This window comes from Citrus sinensis, chromosome 7, assembly GCF_022201045.2.
Source record: "Citrus sinensis cultivar Valencia sweet orange chromosome 7, DVS_A1.0, whole genome shotgun sequence".
Taxonomy (NCBI): domain Eukaryota; kingdom Viridiplantae; phylum Streptophyta; class Magnoliopsida; order Sapindales; family Rutaceae; genus Citrus; species Citrus sinensis.
In genome coordinates, this window is record NC_068562.1 from 22,723,730 (window position 1) to 22,748,784 (window position 25,055).

Genomic DNA, 25,055 nt, shown 5'->3' on the forward strand with positions numbered 1-25,055 from the left:
TAAAAAATAAATTAAGCAGGAGAAACTTTATGTATAACTTGTTAAATCCAACATCATTGTTTTAAAATTAATTACAATATTAACAACAACGTGTTACCTCTCTTTCATGTGAATCATCTACTTCATATTAATTGTGATCAAGTGATTGATCGTCCACTTCATATTTATCATCAACTTCTGGCTTATTTTGGTCCATTTCGATGGGCGGCACTTTTATATTCAGGTGATGCTATAACGAAAACAATTAAATAACTTGTAGTAGTCCTAGATTCAATAATAATATTATAACTTCATTGAATAATGTACTTACACTATGGACCCAATGTGGGATTGATGGCCTAAAATCCTTCACACTATTCCAATATGCCTTGTCTTTTTCACGCGTGCTAGGCTCGAGTGTTTGTTTAACAATCCCCTGTGCATAAAAAGTAACCCAAAATTATTGTTTGGCAGATCATCCTTTATTTACTATATACTTACAACTAAAAATTAAATTATATGTAATACTTACAAGACGGTTGTTGTCATTGAAAAACTTAGACACCTCAGTATAACATATTTTAGAGGATAAAATGCCTTCCCAGTTCAATATACGAGAAGCCTTCTTATTTGTTGGGATAGCCCATTTTTCCCTTAAAAAAATCATCACTTACTTCAAACAACCAAGCCTGTATCAAACAAAGATACAAAGTCAAGGAAAATGAAAAAGATGTTAATCATTGTTATGTATAAAACAAATTAACCATATTGTTAAGTATAAGACAAAGTACTTGAACCCCATGACAGAAGCCATAAATGTTGTACTTCACCTCTTTGAGAGTGTTCTCTTAGAAAGACTCTAATTTTTGGTTTAGTGCAGTGTCCAAGCTGTCATATACGATGTTCCAGGATTCAAGACCCCATAGAAGAATTCTAAAGTACTGAAGATCATCAACATTGTTTAGCAATGATGGATTCAGTTTGCGTTCATCTTTGCTTCTATTAAGAACTCTATCCGCAAAGTAATATAACACAATCTTTAGCGCATCAGTGTTGTCCATATCTTTAAATTTCAAATCCTCAAAGTTTTCATCTAATTCTTTAAAATTTTCCCTTATACTACCATCAAAGTACAAATCACGCAACCGGTGGTGTGTCTTAAGCTTTGCTTTTCTGTGTATATCGTATGTCCCATAGCAAAGTCCTATAATTAAGCATCACTCACTGATCAATAATTTCACCAATAGGCCACCAAATTCAAACCACAACCGATTATCATCACTTTCATCATGCGCTACTTGCCTCAGCAGTGCGTTCTCCACGATCACGCCATTAAACACATACGTATCCATCTTTACGAAATGTCCAAATACATCTTCCTTGAATAATTTTAATTGTCGCTTTGTTAACTTTGTTTTGATCACTTCCATTACATTTCCAAACTTTGAAAGATTCATAATACAACCAGGGAAATGCTCGGATGCATAAATGTTTATTGTACGTGGTTCCCTCTTTGGACCGGCAGATTACGCTTTGCCTGCAGCTTCTTGGCCATTTTATCTGCACAAAAATTTCAAGTTTATTTGTTATAACATTCAGTAGTCACAAAGAAAACAAATAGTAGATGATAGAGAGGTTGCTAGAATTTTAGCTGACAAGCGCCCGTCGAACAAAACTCCAGCAATATTGCTTTTGGAGTTTCAGGCGACGAGCCAGCAACGTTGTTATTGGAGTTTCGGGCAACGAACGAAACTTAGAAGCAACCTTGCTAGAATTTTGGCTCGTCACTCGAGCGACCAATACCCATCGCTCAAAATTTTAGTAAAACGTTGCTTCTCACTTGTTGCCCAAAGTTCAAACAACAAATCACGCAATCTTGGTTGGGCAACGGGCACCTATCACCCGAGCAACGAGCTTCAATTAGCAACCTAAGTGTTTTTGATAATGCACTAAGTGTTTTTGGAAATAATTCAAACGGAACAATTCCCCCAAGCCACCATCAACCCATAATACCGTAAGTTATAAACATAACAAGACAAATAAAGTCTTAGAGGCATTTTATCAAACACCAAACGTGCCATTGGTAATAGAAAACTTAACACAAAACAATATTCACCAAATGCTCATCTATCATGAAATATATGCAAATTTACACCCAAATACATCCAATTGATGATTTAATGTTATGGAAAAGAAAAAAATACCTTACTTTGACATCAAAATCTTGAGATGTAGCTATCAAATGCCTGTCTTGCCAGAATAACGTTTAATGTTATAGAAAATCACAGTCCAATTGCTGGAAATATAGTCGCGTCTCATCGAAATTGATGTTGCTGTCAAAAGCCCGTTGAGTCGCCGTTGATCTTGTTGGAAAAGCACCGACAGTGGAGGATGATCAAGCCACCAACGGTTTTGAGAGAGAAAAGAAGAGAGAGTTGCTACTTTGGAAGGCAAAGGTTGTTTGGTCTAAAAAAAATTAAATTGGCTACTAATGATACAAAATCCTAAGGTGGCTATTTGTGAAAATGCCTAAAACTTTTAGGCTATTTTTGTAAATTTCCTGTGAATTTTTGTCATCCTTAATGATAGTGAAACTATAAAATTCAATAAATAGTAAATAAACTCCACCGTACTATTTTATTTTATTTTATTTTATTTTATTTTAGGTGATGACGTGATTATTGTCACCAGTTTCTTATGAGAATGCCCGCAGTAAGATTGAAAGATCCAAAATGAAAAGTTCCTATTAGTTTTTTTTTTATCATTTTATTGTATTGTGTATATGATCACAATATAACACTGTTGTTTCATACAGAAGACAAAATTCCTATCTATTTTTATATCTATTGGCAAAGCCTTTGCTCCTTTCATTCCCAAAAGACTTAATTTTGATGTACATTAATGTTAACAATTATATTATTGTTCACAATCACTTTCTTTACACCACACTGACTTTTTTTTTCATTTTGTTTTTGTTTATGAAAAAAAAATTCTATCCTAGATGTGCCTAAGATCTAAAGGACAGTGAGATGAAAGGATTGTGGGTGAATTATAAGAATATGGAGGCAAAGAACAAAAAATATTTCTTAGGATTTGAGACGTGTTTGCACACTTTCCTTTAAGGTTTTATTTGCCCTCACTAATCTTGGTTTGCTATAGAGTTTTAATGGCAAATTACCCCAAAAATATATCAAATCTTGAATACAATCTCTAGCAAATAAGATTGTATTTCCAGAACATATATGAAACTTGCAAAATCTGATGATATTCTAATTGTATATTTTTCCTTTTAATGAAGAAGATGTTTATTTGAAAAAATACAACCATTTGAAATGGTACTTCTTCAAAGACACTCTTTTTTGTTTGAATTTGCATCAATTCACAATTGAAATTTTCAATCTTGTTAACCGTTTTTCCAATTGACGCCTTTTTGGAAATAAACGGTTAACCGTTTTCTCAATATTTAGGTATTTTGTTCAGCTTTAGGAAAAGGTTTCTTAGTTAATTTAGCTTGGATGCAGATTTCACACTTATGACCTTTAACATCATTGCAATTAATCAAACCATGCTTAGACATGTATTTCAAATATCTAAAGTTCAAATTTGCTAATCTAGCATGCCAAACATCACAAGACTCAACAATATAAGCTAAGTTGATATTATTATTATTAATGCTGAGTTTGTACATTCCATCACAAGAATACCCTTTTTCCCAACAAATAATCCATTCTTTGAGATAATACAAGTATTACCCTCAAGCACAATCTTAAGCCCATGCTTACACATACAACTAGCAGAAATAAGATTCTTCCAAACAGAAGGTACATGAAAGACATTATACAATATGACTTTCTTTCCAGAAGTGAAATTGATCTCAACTACTCCTTTCCCTGCTACTATGGCTGCATTATTGTTCCCCATGAGAACCATTTGTCCTTCTGTTTCTTCTTTGTATGATAAGAAAAATTTCTTATAATTACAAACATGAATTGTTGCACCCGAATCGAGCCACCAATCATAAGACTTAGTTTCAGCCATGTTGGTTTCGGTAATCATGCCAATTTGCATTTCAGAAACCATAGCACAAATCTCTTCAGATTTGTTTTCAATAACATTAGCTTTATGGGAATTCACTTCTTCTTTTTTCTTCTTGAATCTGCAATCACTTTGGCGATGGCCTTTCTTACCACAAAAGAAACAATTTCCAGAAAACTTTTGTGTGCTGGACTTCTTGAATTTCTTGTTATTCTTGACTTTAAAATTCTTTGAGAATTTACTAGCTTCAACAACATTAACTTTAGTAGAATCATGCTTATCCTTGGATTCGCGAGACCTAGTCTCTTCTTCAATTACCAAGTGTTTTTGCAATTCTTCTAAAGTTATGTTCTCTTTACTATGAAGGAGTTTCTTTCTATAATCGTTCCAACTTTGAGGCAATTTAGCAATAATAGCCCCAACTTGAAATGATTCAGAAATTTCAACTTTTAACTCTCGAAGCTTAGCAACAATAATTTGTAACTCATGTATTTGATCAAGAATGGATTTTGTGTCTACCATAATAAATTCAAAATATTTAGATACAAGGAATTTGTCGGTACCTTCTTTCTCCGTTTTGTATTTGTACTCAAGAGCATTCCAAATTTCCACCGGAGAAGTCATAGAATTGTAGAGATCATATAACCTGTCAGAAAGCGTATTGAGTATGTGACCTCGGCACATCAATTCATCATCTTCACGACATTTTCGTGCAGCCTTAACAACTTCGGTATCATCTTCTCTTGGTTCTAGAAATGGTTCCAATTTCGCATCAAGAACATATGCCACTTTAAGAACAGTAAGGAGAAATAACAATTTTCCCTTCCAACGAGTGAAATTAGTTCAATCAAAACGATCGAGATGGACACTAGGATTCAAAAATGATGTCAAACTCTTCTCAGCCTCCATTTGCATAAATAAAACCTTAAAGATTGTAGGTGAATTATAAGAATGTGGAGGCAAAGAACAAAGAAAATTTCTTAGGATTTGAGACGTGTTTGCACACTTTCCTTTAAGGTTTTATTTTCCCTCACCAATCTTGGTTTGCTATAGAGTTTTAATGGCAAATTACCCCCAAGATATATCAAATCCTGAATATAATCTCTAGCAAATAAGATTGTATTTCCAGAACATATATGAAACCTGCAAAATCTGATGATATTCTAATTGTATATTTTTCCTTTTAATGAAGAAGATGTTTATTTGAAAAAATACAACCATTTGAAATGGTACTTCTTCGAAGACACTCTTTTTAGTTTGAATTTGCATCGATTCACAATTGAAATTTTCAATCTTGTTAACCGTTTTTCCAATTGAAGCCTTTCTAGAAATAAACGGTTAGCCGTTTTCTCAATAAACGATGAGCCGTTTTCTCTAGAACATAAAACATGCACTCTGGAGTTAAACGGTTAGCTGTTTTCTCAATAACGGTGAACCGTTTTATTCCAGAACAGAAAACATGCTCTCTGGACTTAAACGGTTAGCTGTTTTCTCAAGAAACGGCAAACTGTTTTCGTCCAAAATATCAAACCAAAAAATTGAAAAATGTTACAATCTCTCTTACAAGGATTGGGCCGTGAAGGTTTGAGATGTAAATTAATAATCATTAAATTTTGTGTTTGGATTGAGAGCAAGAAGCAAATAGCTGATTGAGATGAAATTAATGATGATTAAATCTTATATTTTGATTGAGAATGAGGTGCTAAGATAAATGGCAAATGTTAAATATAACCAAATCTACCGCCAATATTAGTTGATGGTTGATAGAAGATCTCGTGTTATGAATATGAAATTAGTAAGCCCCCAATACTAAATAATATAACCAACATACTAATTAATTTTAATATACATATCACTCAGGAGTAATAAATTCAACATGTAACCTAATTGTAGCAGGGATTAATTAAACGGGTAAGTTGCAAATAAAAATCAACATATACTCTATTAAAGTTCTAATAAAAAGGGTTCAGAATCATGAACAAAGTGAAATATATCATCTCTCTTAACATGAGAATTTCATTTTTCAACTTGTAACATAAAAATTCAGTGATAAAAAACCGGATACTTGCAAAAAAACACATGCAATATATGTTTTTAGTGGAGTTTAACCGAGCCCTCAATTTGCTCAAGCCACAAGCCACTCTTTTACAAAGAGAATTGACTCATCGTTTCCATAATATTTTAAATCTCTGACTCATTTTTTCCCCCAAAAAAAATATAATTTATTTTACAATTTTAGTATTAATAGATGGATTTCTCTATGATGCTATATGAATTTTTATAGTATTGATAATGAAGTTATTATGGACCTTTGGATTTAAATATTTTAATTTTCACTATTGATTTAATTTAGTGGATAAATAACTAATTACAAATATGAAACAAAACATCAATATTTTAAATTAGCTTCATTTTTTTAATTTAAAAATAGGAAAACTTCTATCAACTATCCATCCAAAAATTACTCTGTTAAAAAAAATCTAACAAAACTTTGAATCTATTCGATTTTTCACCCACCACTTACAATGTGTATCAATCTTCCACTAAAAAAAAAACAAAATTATCCTTACAAAATAACAACCACTATTATTGTATTTGCTTTTGAAAAAAATTCTTAGGTGTTTTTGGAGCATTACTTCTTAAGGTTCAAAAATAAATCAGTAATCTAGATATATAATTAAGAAAAATTCCGAATATATAATTATATACAATAACTTCAATAAATCAAGATTTCTCCTTGTTCTTTGAGTGTATATTCATGAACTTGACTCGAATGTGGTATACAATGGCACTCCAAGGCTCTTATCACTATTTGTTTATAAACCTCTCTTAATTTTAAATTTGGTTTTTCTCTTTAACAAGTGAAAAAATAGTCAAAAGATTCTTTCTCGATTCTTTTGTCCTCTATTGATAGAACAAAGAAAATAGTCATGGTAGGAGATTTGATATCAAATCTAAATCTTTGTCCTTCATTCCTTTTTTTCGTTCAACGCTGTTAGACTTTTGAACCATTTTTTTCTGTACTTGAACAGCTAACATATGATTTTGTTAGTAATGATGTGTTACTTATTGGTAATGTTATGGGTTGAATTAGTTATTTTTCCCATGCTTAACAAAATTGTCATGTGTTGATATCTCTTAAACTCGGATCCGAAGTAATATGAAAATTTTTATAATTTTCTAGACATGTGGTGCAATGTAAGTGGCTGTGTATTTTATTACTTACACCATCCTCCCATGGTGTAGTCTATTCAATAACCATTTATAGTAACGTTTCGTATGTAGAATACATCTGATGTTTCACTCGCCATCGCACACGTGTCCATTGCTTGCCCACTTGTTTACTTGTAACTAATTCTGCTTAGACATCATGGGGCGATTGCTTTGAATTTTAACTGCTGCTGCTTGGTTTTCCCTCCACTGTTGTGGAGACCGTGCCTTATCAAAGTTCGTTTCCGTTTAATTTTGGGAACTATTTGTGATGCCCGCTCACCACATATATATATATATATACATACATATACATATACTAAAAAATAGAACCGCGTTTCAAGCAAATTTAAAAAAAAAATTTAGTATTATCCTTTTTTTTACTTTACACTTGATAAAACTGATAAAAAATATTAATTGATTTTTTTTTTAAGATGAGACAGCCTTATAAAAAACAAAAAAAAAACTATTAGCCATCAATACAAATAAATAAGCAACGCAAGATAAAGAATAAAATGAGAGAATATATTATACTGTGATTTTATTCATTCCAATTGTGTGTGTACAAAACAAAAAGATGAGCTCTCCGTTTATAGTTACATAATCACTCCATGAAATTAATGAAAAATTATGGATCATAATTTCTTGTGAGATAGTGGGAGTTATAGGGAAGCTAAATGTTGCTAATGGGAGATAGTGAGGAAACAAAGAGATATATGTTATGAACATCTACATTTATTTTAATAAATTCATAATACTCCCCATTGGATGTTCATTATAAAGAATATGCCTCATTAAAACATTTACATAATTGTTATTGTGTAATAACAATCAAATTAATTATGAGAAAATGAAAAGCTAAATTTAAAAGAAAAATTCTCTATTTATTAGATAATAGAGAATATACAAAAATAAGAAATGGTGATGCCACATCACCTCCTCAAGTCTCAACTTTATATATATATTAGGAAATAGAACCGCACTTCGTGTGGCTTTAATAAAAAGAATTTAGTATTATTTTTTTATTACTTTACACTTGATAAAATTGATAAAAAATATGAATTGATTTTTTTTTAAAGATGACGCAGCCTTATAAAACTAATGTTATTTATGAAAGTTAATTATTTTTTTGTTAACTTTAAAAATATATATTAATGTGTATAGTTAAGTGTATACAACATTTTCATCAATAAAAATTATGTTCACACTAATCAACTCTCTATTCTTCTTGGTGTTAACAGACTCCCACATTTTACAAAACCTAACCCTTATCATCCAACTATCTTTATCATTGTTTAACTCATGAAGAAAAGAATACTATATGAAGCACACAATACAAAAAATTTAAATAAGTCAAAAAATAAAAACACAAGAACATTTATAAAGAGCATGTTGGTTAAATAATAAAAAAAAACCCAAACATAACAAAACTTAAATACTTAATATTTATATAGTTTGAAGAAGCCAAAAGACACTAAATAAAAAGTTGCATAATTAAATATGAAATTATGACATTAAAATTAGGTCCTAGTGGTATTGGTGAGAGAAGATGAAAGAACATTCCTTCCTATATTAATTAATTGATGTATTTTAAACCATTAAAGTTTAGTTGTTGGCTTAATAAAATAAATGAATGTTTCAAAACTATAATTAATTTATTATTAATGGTTACATATTGTTGAATTTAAATAGAAAGAAGAAGAGACATGTAATCTTTTATAATCTACTAATTATTTTCTATTTTTAATATTTTGTAATGTAATTATTTTTTAATCTCAACCAATATATTAGATTATAGAGAATATAAAAAGATGAGAAATAATAATGCCACAAATCTTAACTACTTAATATTTATAAAATTTGAAGAAGCCGAAAGGTACTAAACAAAAAGTTGCATAATTAAATATGAGATTATAGCATTAAAATTAGACCATAATGGCATTATTGAGGGAAGATGAAGGAACATTCCTTTCTATATTAATTAATTAATATATTTAAGCCACAAAAATTTAATTGTTGGCATAATAAAATAAATTAATGTTTGAAGACTTATAATTAATTATTATTAATGGTTACATATTATTGAATTTAAATAGAAAGAGGAAGAGACATATAATCTTTTATAATCGAATAATTATTTTTTATTTTTAATATTTTGTAATGTAATTATTTTTTTAATATCAACCAATTTATTAGATAATAGAGAATACAAGAAGATGAGAAATAGTGATGCTACATCACCTCCTCTAGTCCTAACTTTATATATATATATATATATATATATAGATAGATATAGATTTTTAATATTTTGTAATGTAATTATTTTTTAATCTCAACCAATATATTAGATAATAGAGAATATAAAAAGATGAGAAATAATGATGCCACAAATCTTAAATATTTAATATTTATGGAGTTTGAAGAAGCCAAAATGCACTAAACAAAAGATTGAATAATTAAATATGGAATTATGACATTAAAATTAGGCTCTAATGGCATTGTTGAGGGAAGATGAAGGAACCTTCCTTCATATATTAATATTAATTAATTGATGTATTTTAAGCCACTAAAATTTAATTGTTGGCATAATAAAATAAATGAATGTTTCAAGACTTATAATTAATTATTATTAATGGTTACATATTGTTGAATTTAAATAGAAAGAGGAAAAGACATGTAATCATTTATAATCTAATAATTATTTTCTATTTTAATATTTTGTAATGTAATTATTTTTTAATTTCAACCAATTTATTAGATAATAGAGAATATGAGATGATGAGAAATGGTGATGTCACATCACATCCTCAAGTCTCAGCTTTATATATATATATATATATAGATAGATAGATAGATTGGACAAGATTCAACATTTATCTGTTTACTCTTCATTTTGTTCTCTCCTCCTTTTGCTCTAAATTTCTTTTTTTTTTTTGGAATAATTTCACAATGTCTCTTTTGTGTTTATGGACTTTTTTCACACTTCCATACCAGTCGTAGCTTTTAAGTCACGGTATCTCAATATCAAACAAGTACTACGTTAATAAGCAAAATTATTTAACACAAGTTTTTAACATATATGAAGCTGGTAGTAAAATAAAGGTATGTTTGGGACAGTAGTGCTGCCACAGTGTAGCTGCTCCACACCCTATATTCTCATGGATTTCTATAAGATTATAGGGTGCAGAGTAGCTTTGCTACTGCCCCAAACGCACCCCAAAACTAGAAACCCAGTGACACCAATATCACCTTCTTTATGCTAGCATGAAACTTAGAGAATTCTACTTTATCTGCTTATCCTTGGCTTGCTGAAATAAGAAAATTAATGACCAATTTAGAGAAAAAGAAAATAAGTGTTAACTATATATTGAGAGCATAAATTGGCAAATAAAAACAAAATTACCTTGCATCAGCCACAACATGGACTTCAACACCACATCCATGCAAGTCGTAAAGCAAGAGCTTCGATGAATGCTGTCGTTTGCCCAAGATTGTTCAAGTATCTTGACGAAATGAAAACGTAAAAGATTATAGATAGTTGAAACAGAAGTTTCTTAATAATTAAATTTATTGAATAAGTCTGAATTAATAAAGTTAGGGTTTTGGCCTTTTTACATAATAACCCTAAATATTTTGAATTTATCAAAATAAGTAAATTTGAAATATTATTTTATGATAAAATTCTCCTAATCTAAATAAGAAAAGGAAAAAAAGTTTTCCAAATCTGAATTCTAGAAAAAAAAAATGATAAAAATATAGAAGAAACAAGAGAAATAAGAAAATATCTTAAAACTGAAAAATGATCAAGGAATAAGCAAAAGTTTTTGCTCGACTACTAGGTAGAATGGTACAAGCGACTCTGGATTTGTTTATCTTGTCACAAATTTCGTAATGGTATATTATACGCTGAAAACAAATACTTATAACTTAAGTTATGACTTTCAAAATATACCCTACTTGTAATACACAACCATCCAACATCAGATCTTATTTTCATAATATATAGTCGGACCATCATCTTTATGGGATTGTGAATTTGGCTTCATACTGGTTTAGCAAACAATTGCAGAATCCAGCCTGATAATGTTTTTTTTTTCTCCCATTTGCTTGGTCAGCAAGAAAACCGGATCCAAACAGCCCGGTTCTTTGGACCTAATTCAACCCAAACTGGATGTATACGGTCTCAGATTCTTAAACCCAGGCATTTTGGGTCAAAACCGGTTCATAGAACCCTCTTATCCAAACTCGGAGGTTGGTTTTCATGTTAAGTAACATAGTACGGTATAAATTATTTTTGTATAAATGTAATTCTTGTAAAAATTATGTGGACTCATATAATTGATTGAATAAAAATTTAAAATAAAAAAATAATTTATATAGCTCGTGTCATGTGATGTTAAATCAACTTTGACAAAATAGTTTGTATAAAGTATTTGATAGCTATATCATTACCCTCAAATTTTTTTTAACCAAAAATAACTTTTTTTAAGTATATAATTAAAAATTTTTTTTACCAAAATTACCTTTTTTTTAAGTACATAACTAAAAGAGAATAGAGGACAAAAAATTCTACCCATATTTGAAAAATCTTAGTTTTACATCAGATCTAACTTTGACAAGTTTAAATCGAGAACTAAACCTAAATTTTGCCATCCCTAATTGGGTTGAATCCTAAGACTAAAAGTTATTTCATCTAATGGCTCCTATTTATTGTCATTTGCAAATGGAAGTCATACATTGTGTTAAAAGTAAAATAAAAATGAATGCATATTTATTTATACTTATTAAATAAATAATTTTTCAGCATATTTTTATTTAGAACAGTTAATACAATATATTAAAAAAATGTTTTATTTAATATTTTAAGAGGAGATGAAATTTAAAATTCGGAAGAAGAAGTCATTAGCTGCTTCAAATAGAAGGATAAAAAATGATTATTTTAATTATGGCCCACTTGTTGGACTTTTTGGAAAATAAATTGAGTCTTCAACCTTCTAAATAAAAACGATAAAAGAAAAAAAAAACTTGAAAACTGTCGAAGAAAATAGTTATTAACTAAAAAAAATATTAAAGTACAAAAATAAAAAGAAATTAAATAATTGAAAATAACTATATTTTTTCAAGTGCATACAACAGTAGATAAGTGGCATTTGGGCTCAATTGAATTTGTAACTGATTTTGGGCTATGTTTCAACTGAGCAAAAACCCTTCCCCTTTTCCCAAAGGGTTTAGGGTTTCTTTCATTTTCCCAGGAAAGAGAGATCTTCATCTTCTACATTAATTAATTATCAGGTAATCTCAATTCTCCTTTCTCTATAAAACACATACGCGCTGGCTATAAATAAATATTAGCTGCTTTTTTCTTTCTTTTTTCCCCGAGCTTCTTAGATGCTCTTGAAATTGAAATTAGTGTTAACCATGTCTGCATTCTTCAGTGCCCATTTAATAAGTTATCCAATTGCTTATAACGATGACTTTTGTACGGTAAAGTAGTAAAAATCAAGTGAACAGTTAGCAAAATAGTATATGTTGGATTCGAAGAAAATAATTTTAAAATAGGATGATTGAAACAAGATTTGGATTTGATGGTGGTTGTACTTTCATTTTTAGTTTGCATATAAAGTTGTGGTTTCCTATCTTCATTTTGATGTTGTCTGTTGGTTTGATTGTCAAATTTCTTATTTTCAGTTTTCGGTACTTGATTGTGAGTGCATTTTTTTGTGTAGATGGATGGATAGAATCTGACTTGTAAGCTATCTTACATCGACATATTCAAAATTTTAGTTTCTTTTATGCCCAAAACTGATCTAACAAAATGACTTATAAGACACATGATTTTGGTCAATGATCCTTAAATGACAGAGATGGATCTTACAGAGCTGGTGCATGACTATGCGATTCATTCAAATAGTGGGTAATAACTTGTTTAGACTATCAAAATTGATTTTTATTCTGTATTTTCTGATTTTTGTAGTTTGCTACGTTGTGTAAAAGCATAAACAAGAAATGACAACTGAGCAAAAGAGAGAAGATGATCAGTCAACTACTAGCTCCCCTGCTGTTGGTTTAAATGGGATTGTTGAACAGTACCGGAAGATCAGAGAACATGCTGAAACATATCCTTACGTGTGGGCTTCTTATTTAGTTGTTTATGGTGGTTTTGGCCTCTGGGCTACTTATAGATGGAGAAAGCTTCGGAAAACCGAAGACAGAGTAAGAGCTCTTCAAGAGCGATTGCGTAAACTTGTTGACACTGAAGAATCTGCTGGCTCTGCTACTGCTACTCCAGTTGAAAAGTTTCACCCATCTACTGAAAAGACTTCTCAAACTGCTGATAAAGCTTCCAGGTCATAAGGTTATCTGTTGATTAAGCTCAGCTTCCTTTTACCTGAAAATTTGTTTAAGGAATTTACCCCTTTTTTTGGCTGCCTCCAGAAATCTGATATAAATGATATGTGGAAAAATTTTTAGGAATTCAATTATGATATTTTCCCTAAAACTTAATTGTTGAGATCTACAATTCAGCTATGTCAAAATCTTTGCACTCATGTCATCCGGAAGCTGTGTTCAAATTATTGTCTTATTGTGTTGGGGGTAATAGAGTTAATAGATGTTTTCTAGTAGTCAACTCAAAATGAGGATAACAGATGATTGACTGCATCTATATGTTTGTAATTTTGGTATAACAGCTTTTTAAAAACTGAACTCGCAATTGTGAAAGTATTTTTCTGGTTTAGCTGATCCCACTATTGAGAATATATGATGGTTGCTGCATTTATTTTTTAACATTCTGTGCTTTAGAATTGGCAATAGACTTGTAGTTGGATTTGCAATGACTGATATTGTGCCAGCTAAACACATTAATTGCAAAACTGGCATGCAGCTCTTTTAAGGGACTCGTTCTCTGACAAGTTCTGTTTGGTTATATTTAACATGAAGTATCTCTCTAAATTTTCTGGGCTTATGCTTGAGTTGCAGTTAAACAAGGAGAACTCATAAATAAGATGCAATCAGCGCACATTTAGTGTATAACAATTCTAAGTCCGAAACAATAGAAATATTTATAAATTAATTGATACTAGATTAAATGATAAGTTCTTCAGGTTGCTGTCGTAAATCTGTAATTCAAGATGGAATTAGAAAGCAACATGAATAATGCAGAAGATAGTTGCATACAATCTGCCGATGCGGATTAAGGCTTAGGGCGGGGAATCAAGCATGGTGAAAGATACAAAAACCAATGGAGAGCAAATTTGCTTCCTTAAGTACGTAAACAGGTATAGTCTGGACTCATGCTCGGGTGCCAATTTGTAAGTAAAAGCATTCATTGTATTTTCTTCTAAACAAAAGCCGTACCGGGGCAGTGGAAATTTTTTTTTTCGCCCTCCAAAGTACTGGATGGCAGTAGGCTTTTGGAGTTGATCATTATACTTGCCTCATGATAATAAGCACAAAGATGGAGTAAAATCACTAATTTCACGAACACTTACCAAAGTCATTATGGTCGATCTTGGAAACAACTTTAGAAAAATAGATTTAAGGACATTAATAATTATAATACCTCAATCCGAACCATGAGTTCATAAAATTAATAATTCATGATGCATCTGGCATTGGAGACTTCTTCATTTCACATTCCACTAGCGGACGACTGAGTAATTTACTTCAAAACTTGAGAAAACATAAAAGGATTAAAAAAAAGAAATAATAATATTAATAAAAAGCCAACAAAATGGCAGCAACTCATCCACTTTTGCGAGTTAAGCTCAACTTTCGTTGCCAGACTCCAGATAGCAGCTAAGCTGGCTAATATGACATGTTTTACAATTTCAACAAACTTATATTCGTTCAAGACCCTGTACTCTGCTCTTAGTTGTTAAGTAGTCTGCTCAGTGCAAATCCGTCAGATACAACTGATACACAAGCTCACAAACGGGTTTTTTATTTAAATGCCCCCAATTCACCCTCAAATACCAAATTTATACCCTATTACATACATATACCCCATGAAGATAGGAAAAGTCAAAAATAACCTTAAAAAACCAAGAATTCACATCTTTTTTTCCCCCATGGCTTCTCTTTTTCGGGCTTCTCTCACCATTCTCTATTTTTCTTCTCAACATTTCCCTCTTTATTTTCTTCTCTTCTCGCCATTTTCCCTCTTTGACAGTTTCCTTCTATCTCTCCATTTCATTATTTGATAGTTTCCTTACTTGACTTTAGCTCCAATACAAAGGTTTTTGATAAAAATAAACAGTTAAGAAGGTGCATTATCAAGGTATGTTTGAAATACATTCTATTTATATGGTTAGGTTTTGATTTCATTTCATTATAAGTGTTCTTGCTAATGATTTATAAATTTTAGTAGTACATTATTTATTTTTTGTGCTTGCACACACACACTATTTCATAGAATGTAGGGATTTAAGACTACATTTAAGTTTTGAGTGATTGAAGAATCAGTACAGGAAGAAGTCGGGTACGAAGTCGGGTAAATCGAGAATTTAGTCGAGTAAGAATTGGAGATAAGTAAGTCGAGTATATGGTCGGGTAAGAAGTCGAGTAAGAATATTAAATTAGTCGAGTAAGAATATTAAATAAGTCGAGTATATGGTCGGGTAAGAAGTCGAGTAAGAATATTAAATTAGTCGAGTAAGCATATTAAATAAGTCGAGTATATGGTCGGGTAAGAAGTCGAGTAAGAATATTAAATGAGTCGAGTAAGCATATTAAATAAGTCGAGTATATGGTCGGGTAAGAAGTCGAGTAAGAATATTAAATGAGTCGAGTAAGCATATTAAATAAGTCGAGTATATGGTCGGGTAAGAAGTCGAGTAAGAATATTAAATGAGTCGAGTAAGCATATTAAATAAGTCGAGTATATGGTCCGGTAAGAAGTCGAGTAAGCATATTAAATAAGTCGAGTATTAATGGTCAAGTAATAAGTCGGGTAAGTACATTGAGTTGAGTATTAATATTTTTAAAGAAGTCAAGTATGGAGTCTGGTAAGTTGAGCATTCAATCGAGTAAGAAGTGAAGGCAATTGAATAAGTCGAGTATCTAGTCCAGTATAAAGTCGGGTATAAAGTCAGGTAAGTTGACCATTTAGTCGAGTAAGAAGTTAAGGCAACTGAATAAGTCGAGTATCTAGTCAAGTACAAAGTCGAGTATAAAGTCTAGTAAGTTGAGCATTCATTCGAGTAAGAAGTAAATGCATTGAATAAGTCGAGTATGTAGTCCAGTACAAAGTCCGGTATGAAGTTTGGTAAGTTAAGCATTCAGTCGAGTAAGAAGTGAATGCATTGAATAAGTCGAGTATCTAGTCGAGTATTAAGTCGGGAATGAAGTCTGGTAAGTTGAGCATTTAGTCGAGTAAGAAATGAAGACAATTGAATAAGTCGAGTATTTAGTCGAGCGCGAAGTCGAGTAAGTGGATTGAATAAGTATAGTAAGAAGTCGGGTAAGTCGAGAATTTTGATGAGTAAGAAATGAGTTGAGTAAGTCAAGTAAGAAGTCAAGTTAGTGTGTTGAATGTTGAGTATTAAGTCGAGTAATTTTACAAAATAAGTCGAGTAATAAGGTCGAGTAAGTCACTAGATCCATATTTTTTGTACTAAAATTTTTCTAATGATGGCAGTGTCTTCACTCATTCATGGCAATTGTACGTGTTCCTATATTGTATAATGGTGAATGGACTCAGGAAAATGGTGAATATATATTTACCGGTACTCAGATACGGGGTATTAAAGTACCACATTCAACTACACTTGAGCAACTTGTTGAAAAAGTGGCAGAAGTGATTTCTATTGATCTTTCTGAATTTGTTATTAGCATGAAGTTCAAGTTCAAAACATCGTCAGAGCCTTTGCCACCTATGGAAATTTTGAATGATTGTGATGTAGAATTTTTTTTGGAAGAAGCTAATAGTGGTTTTAGAAATCCTCTATGCATCACTTATGAACGTAGGGTAAATATTATCGAGCGTAATGGCGATATAAGGGCAGAGAATAGTCCACCTGCAAGACACCTTTCTTGGGAGGAGAGTCACTATTATCCAACCGTTGATTTATCAGCTTCCCAACCTGAAGTTGACAGAGTTAGAATAGAAGATGATAGTTTTATTCCTCATCCAACAGAGGTCCATCTTGATGTCGAAGACAGAATGGTACCGGATATTGAAGCACGAACTGTCCATCTTGATGCCGAAGACATGACACTACCGAATATTGAAGCAAGAACTGATAGTCCACCGGTGTTGACCATAATTCAGCCACGGTGTAGTAACAACTATTTGCCGAGACTTGGTTTGCTGGCTAGTAGTAATTCAATAAGCACAAATGATTCGTTCGTTAGTGTTGATAATTTAGCATCAAATGAAGTTGGTGATGATAGTGATGGATTTATGGAAAGACAACAATTTTCTTCCAGAGAGGTCTTGCAAGGCAAGCTCAGTGCATATGCTATAGCAAGAAATTTTGAATATAAAACCTTTAAGTCTGGTAAGAATCTACTTGTTGTCACTTGCGTGGATAAAAACTGTAAATGGCGTCTTCGTGCTGTTAAGGTCAATAATTGTGGTATGTTCGAAATTAGGAAGTATTGCCATGTACATTCTTGTTCCCATGATGTCTCGAAGAAAGATCATCGCCAAGCTTCTGCAAAACTAATTGCCCAAAATATTCAGTTTAAGTATGATGGTTCATCTTCTTCATATAGGGCTGCAGACATTATGCAGGATTTTCAGCAACAATATGGTTACGATATAAGTTATCACAAAGCATGGAGAGCAAGGGAATGTACAATGCAAATTGTTCGAGGTTCACCTGAAGAGTCTTACAAATTGCTTCCACAATATATGGCAATGCTTGAGAAAAAGAATCTTGGGGCTCGAACTTTCCTTGAGATTGATAACACAAATCACTTCAAGTACTTCTTCATGGCAATAGGTAGTTCTTTGAGGGGATTTTCTTCTTCCATTAGGCCAGTTATTGCAGTTGATGGTACCTTTCTCAAAGGAACTATGTTCATTGCCACATGCAAGGATGGTAACAATCAGATTTATCCATTAGCTTTCGGTGTCGGTGATAGTGAGAACGATGCATCTTGGTTGTGGTTTTTCACAAAGTTGGGGGAATCAATTGGGGAAGTTGAAAATTTAGTTTTCATTTCTGACCGCCATCCAAGTATTAAGAAATCTGTATCTACTGTGTTCCCGAATGCAACCTATGGAGTTTGTACATACCACTTAAAGCAAAACCTTAGGACTCACTTTAAAGATGTTGATGTTGGTGGTATATTTGAAGCGGCTTCAAAAGCTTATCGACTAACACACTTCACATATTATATGAATGAGATATACAAGGTCAGCGAAGCAGTTGGAAAGTATCTTGAGGAGGCAGGGATTGATAAGTGAGCACGTTCGCACTTTGATGGACGACGTTACAATATTATGAATACCAACATTGCTAAATGCATGAATGGGATTTTAAAATCTGATCGATTGTTACCTATTCATAAACTAATGGATGGGATAATTGACAAACTACGAGAGTGGTTTTGTAAGCGTCGTGAAGAGGCTGCGGCTACAAATAGTCGACTGACAAAATGGGCGGATAAGGTAGTGAGAAGTAGACAAATTGCCTCTCAAACTTTTTCGAGTGATCAACTTAAATCTATATGAATTTATTGTTAAAGATGGTGATCTTGATGGGCATGTGAACATGTTAGAGAAAACTTGCACTTGTCGGGAATTCCAACTTGAACAATTACCATGTGTACATGCTGTGGCGGTGTGTAGGCATCGGGATTTTTCAATCTATGATTACTGCTCCCATTACTATTCAAGTGATGCATGGGTGTTAGCATATTCTGAGACTATTTATCCTGTTGGTCCTCAAGAGGGGTGGGATGTTTCTGGTGATGTATGTGCCCGCGAAGTACATCCTCCTCTAGAAAAGCGGTCAAGTGGGCGTCCAAAAAATAATAGAATACCATCTAGGGGTGAGGAAAAGGTGCCTCGTAAATGCAGTCGGTGTGGTGGTCGTGGACACAATCGACTCAAATGCATGACGCCAATGTCGTTACATGAGTGATACCTTGTTTTAAATTTATATGCAATGTAAGTGTCTCAATTCTTGGTATTCATTTATGTTTTATTTATTTCGTTAATGTTGTTTAAATATGTACTAAATTTAACATTATGTGTACAGGGCTTGACGAAGGATTTAGCTTGTATGTTGTCTTTAAATTGTGGCATCGTAGATTTTTGGGTTATGGCTTGAGTTCTTGGAGCAATTAAAGGACTATGCTAAGTCATTGTATAAGGATTTTCGTATTGAAATTGTAGAAGGATGAATTTACTAGTTGCTATTTAATGTTTCCTAGATAAAGATCAATTTACTAGTTGTTATTTACTAGTTGAAATTGTATAAGGATGAAATACAATTGTATTTAATGTTTCCTGGATAATTTAAAGTTGTTACAGATACTATTTCATGGTCAGTTATTGCAGATAATATTTAGTAGCTATTACATTTTTTGATAGATTATTACATATTGATACAATCAAAGTCGAGTATTCTCGACTTTTAACCCGACTTTTATATTATAGTCGAGTATTCTCGATCTCAATCCCGACTGCACTGAAAAAAGTCAAGTATTTTCTGTTATTTACCCGACTTTGATGAAAGTCGAGTATTCTCGACCTCATACCCAACTTTGATGAAATAAGTTGATTTTTCATTCAATCTGACGTAATGTTACATTAAAAGCCGAGTATTCTCGACCTCATACCCGACTTTGATGAGTCGAGAATTTTCATTCAATCTGACATAATGTTACTATAAAAGCCGAGTATTCTCGACCTGATACCCGACTTTGATGAGAGGAGAATTTTCGTTCAATGTTAGAGAAGATTGCAATATAAGTTGAGTTTTCTCGATTATTTACCTGACTTCGATGAGGAGAAATTTTATGTAATGTTAGGCAATATTACACTAAAAGTCGAGTTTTCTCGACTGTTTACCCGACTTCGATGAGGAGAAATTTTGTTCAATGTTAGGCAAGATCACATTAAAAGCTGAGTATTCCCGACTATTTTCCTAACTTTGCTGAAGGAAGTCGAGAGTTAAGTCAATTAGAGGAGAATTTTTTAGGCAAACATACATTGAAGTATGGGAATCAAAATACCAGACTTTGATGAAATAAGTTGAGTATACTCGACTCTTTAGCCGACCTACATAAAAAAGTATAAAATTTCTTTGGAGATTTAATGCTGACTAAATAATAACAAAACCCAAAATATTTAACTTATTTCACCCATTTACAACAATACAAGCCAGTTCATAAGGTTTTGATTAACATTATCCCAAAAGTTAAACTACAAACTAATACGAAGTCGAGTATTCTTGATTATCCAAAACAATGAACTTCTTGTCATCATCAATCGCACTCCTCTATCAACTTCTTGTCAGAAAACAACCTTGTTGCCACTTGTTTTCGGTATGAGTTAATGCCTGCTTGTGTACGAACGTCATATGGAATGTCTAGACCATATACAAGTGCCTCCAAATAAAACATAACAAAAACCCCACAATCATTGCTGCAAGAGATAAATATAAAGTGATAGTTATTTGATATTACATAACTCAAGAGATAATATAAGAGAGGCAACAATATTTCTTACTTGTTTTTTTGTTGTGGGATGTCTGAAACTCGCACAGCCTTCCACTTACGAGTTAGAGAATTATTATCAGAATGTGAAGTATACCATGAGATCCTATCTAGAATCAATGGCATCATAACTACAAACGGCAACAATTCCTTCTCAAATGCACTGTCATTCATATAATCTAACATGGAGTCATACACAAAAATTATCTCCTTTTGAAGGTCAAACTGTGCTAGTGCCCAATGATCTTGATTAGGATGAAGCGGAATATATACCTACAGAAAAAACCATGTAAACCACTAAATGGAGAAAAAAAACTATAGTCAACATATCAAATAAATATAAGCAACTTACTTTGGAAACATCTTTCCAATGAACAACACAGTTAAGTTTTTCACCCTTGGCATAATCAACGACATAATTAGTAGCATTATTTGTCCATACTTTTTCAGGGTTGATCACGTAAACTGAATACAGATGCTCTAACTTTCGCTATCATTACAGAAAACAAAAGTGTAAGTGTCTTATATATTTTATATTTTCCTATATGTTTTATAAATGTAATAACAAACTTACTTAATATATAGTGTCCATTATGGCACAAGATGGGGAGTTTACCAAGCTGTGTCGTACAGCATAAAAAAAAGAGTCCAAGTGCTGTAGATAATAAACAATAGTTATTATATGCATTGTTTAACATATTCATTAAAGTACCTAACAAAAATTATTACTGCGCTAGATATCCATGATCTTGGTTTGCATAATAGACGGAAGAAGTCTTTATCTGCGTCGTGGACGGGCCACCTTATTGTCAAACTACCATAAAAAATAAGAAATATTATTACATAGCAACTTGAATAAATATAATTAACCCTAAAACAAGAATAAAAGAAGAAATAAATATAATTAACCCGAAAACAAAAAAAAAGAATAAAATAAACTTACGGCTCCATATTGCCATCACGCATCCAATCATCAAAGTTTATTGGACCTTTTGATTCAGTTACTGCATCCTTTCGTGACTTCTTATAAGGGTCAGTGTAAGGTGTGCTAACATATACTGATTTTTTTCTCTTTTTTCTCAGATAATGTTGTTCCAATGGAACACAATCTTGTTCTTTGCATCTTTTTTTGTCGTGAGATTTGCTAGAAATTTCATCAGTAATGTTAATTACACCATGTACAGGTGGCTGTATTACAGGTAAATAAAACAAAATTTAGAATTTTGTATATAATTGCTAGTAACTTATTTTAACACGAACTAAATTTAAATTTACCAACCTCAACATCAATTTTATCGGCATCTACATGAGCAGCCCCTGCGGTTTGATGATCATGTGCATATGGCTGTATTATCGATAAATACAATCAAATTTAGAATTTTGTACATAATTGCTAGTAACTAAATTCAACACGAACTAAATTTAAATTTACCAACCTCAACATCAATTTTATCGGCATCTTCATGAGCAGTCCCTGCGGTTTGATGATCATGTGCAAGTGGCTGTATTACGGATAAATACAATTAAATTTATAATTTTGTACATAATTGCTGGCAAGTAAATTCAACACAAACTGAATTTAATATTACGAACCTGATCATCTATTTTATCATGGTCTACATGAGAAGCCACTGAGATATGAGGATCATGTGCAGGTAGCTGTATTACAGATAAATATAACATAATTTAGAATTCTTTACATAATAGTAACCAACTGAATTTAACTTCAACTAGATTTAATATTACAAACCTGAACATCCATTTTATCTATGACTACATCAGAAGCCACTGAGGTAGGAGGATTATGTGCAGGTGGCTGTATTATGAATAAATATAACAAAATTAGAATTCGCTCGTAATTATTGTCAACTGAATTTAATTTCAATTTTTTCTAAGCCACTGAAATAAATGTAAAAATATATAAAAAAATAAAAATTGCTTCTAAAAGTGTTTAAAATGTTGCAAACCTCATCAGTGAGACTATCTTTGGCTGCATTAAAAGATGCTAAAAACTCCTCGAGTAACTTCGTCGTTCTCCATAAGTCTTTTGTAATGTTGTCAAGCTTTGCTTCCAACACATCAATCTTTTGCACCTTTTCCTCGATTTTGCTTAATCTGTCATAAATTTTCTGAAATGTTGGAGCAACATGATCGCCTATGGAGACACGACAAGACGGAGTGACCTACGAACATGTTTTAAGATATACTGCTAAGTTAATTTCATAAATAAAAATCTCAAAATGTCTTTAAACAAATCAACTAACTTACATTTTTGCTTGTTTTTTCGTGGAACAGTGTTGTCCTCTAAAAAGTAGGTGCATTACGTGGCGAAGGAAAAAATCCTGGGGAGGGTGCATTGAATGGTGTGTGTGAAATATCATCAGTGATGGTTGCATGCCTATCATCCATTACAACATCAACTTGCTGCTGCATTTGCACATTTGAATGTGCAGAATTTGGTTCGTTGTTAGGCTCATCACCACTCACAGCATTGAGTTCGCCAAGCTCTTGCTTCCACTCAATTTCCGAAGCCAAGAACCATTGCATGTAATGTTGTGCAATCTCATTACTTCCATCACTTCCGGTGGCATGCAATGTTGTCGCTACAGTAAACTATATAATATAGATGTTAATTAAATTATACCAAGAAGGTACTAATGCTTTAACTAAATAACTCAAGTTAAACTAAATAATTCATGTTAATGGTTCGCACTTAAATAAGAATGAAACACTTACGGTGTCTTCCTCTTTCAAGGCTTTATTAATTACATCAGCCATAATCTTGTTCTTACAAAACCACTTAAGAATTCTTGGAACCTTTAAATCACCCTTTTCGGTTGCAAATTTTTGGCCGAATTCAGAAATGACCTCGTATGTCCACACCTACAATATTACAACACTACATCAATATCATATAAAATTCATGTGTTTATTATAAAAATAAATAAATAAGCATTCTCACCTGAAACGCAAATGGAAAACCATAAAGGCTGTATTTCTCTTCTGTGTTTGGATCTAATGAACCAATTCTTTTACTTCTCCTTGTAACTGTGTTTGGATCTAATGAACCAATTCTTTTGCTTCTCCTTGTAACTGTGTTCTTCAAGCTTAACATTGTTGCCTCAAATGACAAGCGACCCCATGGATAATTATTAAATTCTTTAAAGTTGTCTAATAGACGAAAAAGTTGTCTAATAGACGAATATGGAGGTCATCAATCTTATTCTTGGGCTCCTTTCCTAGCAACACAGACTCCAAGAAATATAGCATGGCGAACTTAACCATCAAGGTATCATCATTGGACTGGGCTGTTGAAAAAGCTTTCTGTAATTGTTTTTGAGTAAATTCATGATTGCCCCCCATGAACACATCACATATACTATCAGTATTGTCTTTCTCATGTACTAGAAGATCATGTTCTTTATGGCATTTCAATCCCGTAATTAAGGCAAACTCAAGCATAGAAAATCTGCACTCTTTTTGTCCTATTTTGAAGTACATTGCCTTATCAGTTGATCTCACATATCGTAATAATAATGCATGAACAATTTGGCCAGCGAATTTTAGATCTTGAAGGTACACAAAATGACCAAAGCATGTTTCCTTAAACACTTCATATTGTTGCTCTGTGAGACGTTGCTTTATAAGTGAAAGTGCCTTTAGTGATGACATATTAGACACTTTTACTAAAACCGCCTTATGATCGTCGTTATCTAAATTATCATCGGATGGCATGGTTTTTTTTGGTATATAGTCCAGAACCTACAGGATCAAGTAAAAAATTTTATCTAGAGGTTAAATGAGTTATAAACTAATCATATGAAGCATTATAGTAAACAATTCAAATGTTATTAGGCTAATAACATGCCAACAACTATTTTCCAGCTCATAATTGAACTCTAACCCTGATTTTAGAACACAACACATATAGATTCTTACACTACAATCCTTAATTTCATAAATTTACAGAACAATATGTTTATAACAAAATTCAAAACAATAATCAATAAAAGGCAGATCCAATGAACACAATCAAATAACCTTTAAAATTGAATCATAATGTTTCAAAACTAAACACATCCTTTCTCCAACCGCAAAGCAAAAATTGAGAAAATTAACCCACATTATTCTTTAATCAACTTTTCTTTAACCACATTGTT

The 25,055-nt window shown here is 32.0% G+C and overlaps 4 protein-coding genes and 1 long non-coding RNA gene across 11 annotated transcripts; 2 read left to right on the forward strand and 3 right to left on the reverse strand.

Moving 5' to 3' along the window:
- Nucleotides 1–2,459, reverse strand: LOC102616819 (uncharacterized). Of its 2 annotated transcripts, XR_001507776.3 has the most exons (5): nt 2,184–2,459; nt 810–1,539; nt 512–668; nt 311–415; nt 1–229 (listed from the first exon to the last, which is right to left on the reverse strand). It is a non-coding gene; the product is annotated as an uncharacterized LOC102616819 (long non-coding RNA). The 2 variants fall into 2 exon arrangements; XR_369248.4 differs by having other exon boundaries at nt 1–415.
- A 9,889-nt stretch (nt 2,460–12,348) lies between these two features.
- On the forward strand, nt 12,349–14,010 carry LOC102615939 (uncharacterized). Of its 6 annotated transcripts, none has more exons than XM_052443939.1 (3): nt 12,373–12,516; nt 12,913–12,972; nt 13,219–14,010. In XM_052443939.1, the coding sequence occupies exon 3, from the start codon at nt 13,231–13,233 to the stop codon at nt 13,576–13,578; it is 348 nt and encodes a 115-aa protein (XP_052299899.1). In that variant the 5' UTR covers nt 12,373–12,516; nt 12,913–12,972; nt 13,219–13,230; the 3' UTR covers nt 13,579–14,010. The 6 variants fall into 6 exon arrangements, with proteins under 6 accessions (XP_006465098.1, XP_006465099.1, XP_052299899.1 ...); XM_025097919.2 differs by having other exon boundaries at nt 12,375–12,516; nt 13,199–14,010; XM_006465035.4 differs by lacking the exon at nt 12,913–12,972 and having other exon boundaries at nt 12,349–12,516; nt 13,199–14,010.
- Nucleotides 14,011–18,745: 4,735 nt separating this feature from the next.
- LOC107176416 (uncharacterized) lies at nt 18,746–19,316 on the forward strand. The gene is made up of 2 exons (XM_015528908.1): nt 18,746–18,851; nt 18,919–19,316. Exons 1-2 carry the CDS (start codon nt 18,746–18,748, stop codon nt 19,314–19,316), a joined length of 504 nt encoding a protein of 167 aa, XP_015384394.1.
- Nucleotides 19,317–20,508: 1,192 nt separating this feature from the next.
- LOC112496041 (uncharacterized) lies at nt 20,509–23,072 on the reverse strand. Its single transcript, XM_052431485.1, has 11 exons — nt 22,863–23,072; nt 22,646–22,711; nt 22,489–22,554; nt 22,332–22,397; nt 22,175–22,240; nt 21,839–22,083; nt 21,625–21,709; nt 21,470–21,550; nt 21,248–21,385; nt 20,909–21,168; nt 20,509–20,824 (listed from the first exon to the last, which is right to left on the reverse strand). The coding sequence occupies exons 2-8, from the start codon at nt 22,655–22,657 to the stop codon at nt 21,470–21,472; spliced, it is 621 nt and encodes a 206-aa protein (XP_052287445.1). The 5' UTR covers nt 22,658–22,711; nt 22,863–23,072; the 3' UTR covers nt 20,509–20,824; nt 20,909–21,168; nt 21,248–21,385.
- Nucleotides 22,932–24,676, reverse strand: LOC112496108 (uncharacterized). The gene is made up of 4 exons (XM_052431484.1): nt 23,858–24,676; nt 23,632–23,778; nt 23,164–23,508; nt 22,932–23,078 (listed from the first exon to the last, which is right to left on the reverse strand). Exons 1-3 carry the CDS (start codon nt 24,008–24,010, stop codon nt 23,200–23,202), a joined length of 609 nt encoding a protein of 202 aa, XP_052287444.1. The 5' UTR covers nt 24,011–24,676; the 3' UTR covers nt 22,932–23,078; nt 23,164–23,199.
- Nucleotides 24,677–25,055: the final 379 nt, after the last annotated feature.